The following is a 6,000-nucleotide window of genomic DNA, read 5'->3' as shown; positions in this document are numbered from 1 at the left end:
TAGATTGGTAGCAAAGGGTTATACTCAGACCTATGGAGTGGATTATTTGGAGACCTTTGCTCCAGTGGCAAAGCTCAATACTGTGCGTGTACTATTGTCCCTGGCTACTAACCGCGACTGGCCCTTATTACAATTCGATGTCAAAAATGCATTTCTACATGGTGACCTCAATGAGGAGATTTACATGGATCTCCCTCCTGGTATTCCTGTAACCTCTAAGGAGGGTGTTGTGTGTAAGTTGCGGAAGTCTTTATATGGATTGAAGCAGTCTCCAAGAGCATGGTTTGGGAGATTTGCAGCATCTATGAAGAAATTTGGGTATGTGCAGAGTAACTCAGACCATACTTTGTTTCTAAAGCGTCATAAAGGTAAATTGACAGCTTTAATTATTTATGTTGATGATATGATTGTGACTGGAGATGATCAGGCAGAAATGCAAAATCTTCAGAAGTATCTGGCTTCCGAGTTTGAGATGAAGTCATTGGGTGATTTGAAGTACTTTCTTGGGATTGAAGTTGCCAGATCTAAACATGGTATCTTTCTGTCTCAAAGAAAGTATATTTTGGATTTACTTGCAGAGACTGGAATGTTAGATTGTAAACCAATTGATACCCCTAGTGAACAGAATCATAAGTTGGGGTTGTATCTGATCAAGTCCCTACAGATAAAGAGCGTTATCAACGACTTGTGGGGAAATTGATTTATTTATCTCATACACGCCCTGATATTACATATGCAGTGAGTGTAGTGAGTCAGTTTATGCATTCTTCTAGTGAAGATCATATGGGTGCTGTGATGCGCATCTTAAGGTATCTAAAAGTAACTCCTGGAAAGGGGTTAATGTTTTGCAAGTATGGTCATACATATGTGGAAGGGTATACTGATGCTGATTGGGCTGGTTCAGTCACTGATAGACGTTCTACGTCTGGATATTTCACATTTGTTAGTAGTAATCTTGTTACTTGGAGGAGTAAAAAGCAAAAAATGGTGTCTAGGTCTAGTGTAGAGGCCGAGTACCGTGGGATGATTCAAGGTGTGTGCGAGTTACTATGGTTGAGAAGATTGTTAAGAGATCTTGGGTTTGGACCCCAGAAACCCATGGATTTGTATTGTGATAATAAAGTTGCAATTGCAATTGCACATAACCCTGTGCAACATGATCGTACAAAGCACGTGGAGGTTGATCGACATTTTGTTAAAGAGAAGTTAGATGCTGAAATTATTTCTTTTCCGTTTATATCATCCGAGTATCAACTGGCAGATGTTCTTACGAAAGCTGTGTCTACTATGGTCTTTCTCAACTCGCTTGACAAGTTGGGCATGCATGACATCTCTGCTCCAACTTGAGGGGGAGTGTTAGCGAGATCCTAGCTTAATTAGGATATTTATTTCCTAGTTTATTAGGATTATATTTCTTTCCTTTTTGTACAGATATTGTGTAATTAGGTTTTTATCTTGTTTCCTAGTTTGACCATACTAGGGTTACATCCTTGTACTATAAATACTTTCTTTTGGAGAATGAAATACACCCTGAAAATATTCTACCTATATTGTTTGACTTTTTCGTTCTCCAAGAAATCACTCCCTTTTCTTTCTCCAAGAACGTCCTCCATCTTCTTCTCTAAGCAAATCCTCCCTCTTCTTCTCCGACAAAATCACTCCCTGCAAATACCACTCTTCTTTCCTGCATTTCCCTATTTCTTCTCCAGGAAAACCCTCCATCTTCTTTTCCAAGAAAATCCCACTCCAAGAAACATAAATTTTCAAGAAAACCTCTTCTCTGACCAGAGGCAGCTATGGCATCCGGTAGCTCCAGGTATCTGTTCTTAGATAGAGATGTTCATGAACCCATTCGCTTTTCCAGTTACGGGGCCAAAAATATCATGACGGGCGAGAAAGTAAGAATAAAGGTTTATGAAGAAAAGGACGGTGAGAGAGAAAAGCAATTCAGATTTTATAAAGAGCTATATCTTTTTCAAGAGCTTTGGGATTGTCGTTATCTTGTGCAATTGAATGACTATAGGAAGATGGAAGACCAATTACACCGCTTGGTGATAGAAAACATTCCAACTGGCATGGTTCCACTAAGCGCAACTGTTGTGGAAGTGCGGCAGATTAAATCTCTGTTCTATCAAGTTTTGAAGACGCTGGAGAGTCTACATTGCCAAGAAATGTTATTTCAGTTGAACCCTAAAAGTGTGTATTTTAATGAAGATACAATAAAGGTAGATGGGATCTCTGGGATGGTGATGATCAAAACCTTTGATGACAAGGAAATCATTACCCCACTCCGATACAAGGCTCCAGAACTATGCCTCCATTGGGAGCAGACTTAATAGAGGTAACTCTAGAGTTTTTGTTAATTCGTTTGTTGATAGATTTAAGTTGGTGAACTTAGTTCGTTAATTTAATTTTTATTTTTGTTTTCATAGGCTATGATGGTATACAATCCACGAAGAAGATTGACGGTGCAAAGCGCTTTGAATCACCCTTATTTTAATGATTTGGACAAGGATGCTTGGTAGATACACAAAACTCTCCTCATTTTTCCCTTATAGAAGACAGTCATCATATGTAGAGACTAGAATATTGATTCTTAGTATCAACTGACTTCATTGGTTGGGAGTTTCGAAGGCTATGTGGTCTTCTTGTATGAACTTTTGATGCTTATTGTGTTCCAAAGAGAACGAGTATAATCGCAATATATTGATAAGATTCATAAACAAGAACGTACAAGTGTAATTATGATACATACAGGTGTAATTGCCAACCCTTTCCCCAGTTTGTATTTTCCTTGGCCATCACCATCTAGCTCTAATTCAAAAGGCAAGTGTTTGGCATCACCATTTTGCAATTGTATGCTTCCATTGCTATCACTTTACTTACTATAAATTTGAGTGTAAGACATTGAATCTGTTCATAGAATAACTTAGTGCCAGACAAGCCAAGTATACCAATAAGCAACATGTACACTAGAACTACAAAGGTAGAGATATAGTTAACAAATGCAAATTCCCCCCAAAAACTTGATGTCTCACGTTGGCTAAACCAGCAGCAACATGCGCTGCGTCATTTGCTCTTCTCGACATCCACTGCCATTGGATAGTAAAGAAACAAGATGCGTGTCTCCAAATTTCCTTCAGTATAGGATAAAGTCTCCAGTTTCCGGTAGTGGTTCCTCTTGGGAACACACTCAATGACACATTTAGCATCAGTTTCAATAATAACACTTCTAAGATTGATCGTCTTTGCCAAGAAGACCCCAGCTAAAATAGCCTCAGCCTCAGCTTCTTCAATGAAAAATCGTAACAGATACCGTGCCTCATCACGAATAAAAGCACCTCTGTCATTACGTGCTACAATACCAATGCCAATCTGCAGCGTCTCTTTCTTCCAAGCTGCATCAACATTGATCTTAACCAAAGACGGTGACGGAGGGGTCCACCTGACATCTTCATGTGTATCTATAACACCTCGACTCCAAATTTAATCCATTATTTAAATTATTTACGTGAAATTACAAATTTACCCTTGGGGTAGGGGTTATTTTGGTCATTTTCTTACACGAAAAGAGTTTGGGGCAATGACTGGTATATTTGGTTAGGTCGTACTAAGATGAGTCCGTAGATACGTAGTGGGCTCGAATCGAAGTTGTAACGAGAGAGATATGGTCAAAAGAAACTCAGTGGCACAATCGTAATTATTTCAAAATTGGATTTTTATAAAAATCAGATTTCTCTCTCTCTCTCTCTCTCTCTCTCTCTCTCTCTCTCTCTCTCTCTCCCTCTCCCCACGCGCGCAGCTCCCTTCCTCTCCGTTTTTCTTTGCACAGCGATGGCTTCCAAAAGCCACCCTCGCCACCACAGACCACCACCGGCCACGAGGTCGGACCCGATCGAACCGACGTCGCTCCCTCTTCCTTTACCGACCAGCCCCGACCCTGGAACCTCTGAATTCCATCAGAAAAAGCCCGGTATCGCGCCGGTTTTGCCAGAAACTTCGCCGGCTTCGTTCATCGTCGTCCGGCCACCATTTCCGATGATCCATGTATGCATTCTGAACCTCTCAAGCTGTTCTTGCTGCCTGTTGTGTTAGATTTGAGGGATTGCTGCGTTTTGAAGGTCGATTACGCGATGGAAGTTTGGCCAATTTTCAGCCTCCGATTCCGGCCACTTCTGTCGATTTTTGGGGTTTGTCCAAGAACAAAAGTTGCTCCACTATATGGGATTTACCTAACCTGGGAGTCTTGGCTGGCAGTTTGGAGTTTTTCCGGCCTCCTGAAATTGATCAAGCCACCCATGCGCTGCTAGCGCGTGTGGCAGTGCTTGGGCAGCAGGGTGGGGACCACATTCAGTCCTAGAATGATCCCTTGGTCCTCACGAGTACGTAGGTTTTCGCGGACTTCGATTCGGATGTCGTTTGAGTCTCGAACGCATATCGCATATTGTGCGTTATCCGGGTTCTATAGGTTTGAACTGTTGGATAGTCTTAGATTTAATATATGTTAATCTAGGTATTTCTAGGATCATGAATCGGAGCCCCGGATGTTCCGATTTAATAATTTAAAGTTTATGTTTATAATAACTGTCAGATCGTGCAATCGTGAGCGATTCGACCCTCCGATCTGGACCAAACTTGCAGGACGAGTGTCCTATACCTTGTAGAACCCATAGGAACTTTCAGATTAGAATTCGGAGGTCGTGGGCCCCGTGGGCCTGTTTGACCAAGATTGGGTAGTTTGACCCTTGGTTGACTGCGAGTCTTCCGAGGTAGTTTTACCTTCCTAGGAGGATTATAACGTCCCTAGTGTCAGGTCTTGAGCATTGTTGAGTTTTATTGATGATGATTAGAATATTAATTTCTTGTTTTGAATTCGAGAATTATCAGATGCTAGATAGTGGGTGAGGTTTATACAACTTTAGAACTTGATATATTTATATAGATATATTTTTTTAAAGGTATAAAAAAAGAGTCTAGAATGTCAGTTTGAAGTGCTATACGCACTACCTTAGGTACCTCCCCGGATTATGATTTCACTATAAGTATCACCTTGTGAATGTTAGGTCTCACGTGACGTAGGTTATCCGGCATGCAGACAGGCCCCATACGTGGCATTGGTAGTACCGGCGTATGGGGAGATTATGTGATAATATGGTGAGGTCGCACGTGGCCTAGGTTATCTGGCGTGTTGACAGACCCCATACGTGGCGTTGGTTGTACCGGCGTATGGGGAGATATTGTGATATTAAGTGAGGTCCCACGTGAGGTAGGTTATCTGGCGTGCGGATAGACCCCATACTTGGCGTTGGTTGTACCGGTGTATGGGGAGATTATGTGATATGATGTTGAGGTCTTGCGTGGCGTAGGTTATCCGGAGTTGAGACAGACCCCATACGTAACGTTAGTTGTACCGACGTATGGGGAGATATTGTGATAGTATATTGAGGTTGCACGCAGTGGCGGACCCAGAAATTTTTTAGTGGAGGTGCAAAATTGATTAAGTATGAAAATGGTTTTTCAGAATAATCATTTTCTCAAGATAATTTTTGGCGGCTTTTATTCCTTACACATCAAATAAGAAAACTTGATTTTATGGGATTTTAGTATGAAGTATATATTGACTTAATAAGCCATCATTTTTAGCCTAAATCATATTTTGCACTAAAACCGATTTTTCATATTTTGATTTGGTAGGAATTTGATTTTCTAGTATTTTTATTTGAATCCAAATGGGGGTACTTCCTTATTTACATTGTAAACTTAAGTAAATGGAGTAATATAAAAATAAATTAAAGTAAAAGGACAAAGACATTTACTTAAATGTTGAAAATGGAAATAAGGTAATATGTACACCAGTTGAGCAAAGGGGCAGTTTGAAGCACCTACAATGGTTTTTTCGGCGAAGGAAGGTGCAGCTGCACCTCCTTGCGCCTTAATGGATCCGCCTCTGGTTGCACGTGGCATAGGTTATCCGGCGTGTTGACAGACCTCATACGTGGC

At 40.9% G+C, this 6,000-nt stretch overlaps 1 protein-coding gene across 1 annotated transcript; it reads right to left on the bottom strand.

Moving 5' to 3' along the window:
• Nucleotides 1–3,069: 3,069 nt before the first annotated feature.
• On the bottom strand, nt 3,070–4,047 carry LOC117618321. Its single transcript, XM_034347911.1, has 2 exons — nt 3,930–4,047; nt 3,070–3,464 (listed from the first exon to the last, which is right to left on the bottom strand). The coding sequence occupies exons 1-2, from the start codon at nt 4,045–4,047 to the stop codon at nt 3,070–3,072; spliced, it is 513 nt and encodes a 170-aa protein (XP_034203802.1).
• Nucleotides 4,048–6,000: the final 1,953 nt, after the last annotated feature.

The sequence above is a fragment of the Prunus dulcis genome, chromosome 2 (genome assembly GCF_902201215.1).
Source record: "Prunus dulcis chromosome 2, ALMONDv2, whole genome shotgun sequence".
NCBI lineage: Eukaryota > Viridiplantae > Streptophyta > Magnoliopsida > Rosales > Rosaceae > Prunus > Prunus dulcis.
Note: the sequence above shows the minus strand (reverse complement) of the source record. Positions and strands in the feature narration are given on the sequence as shown.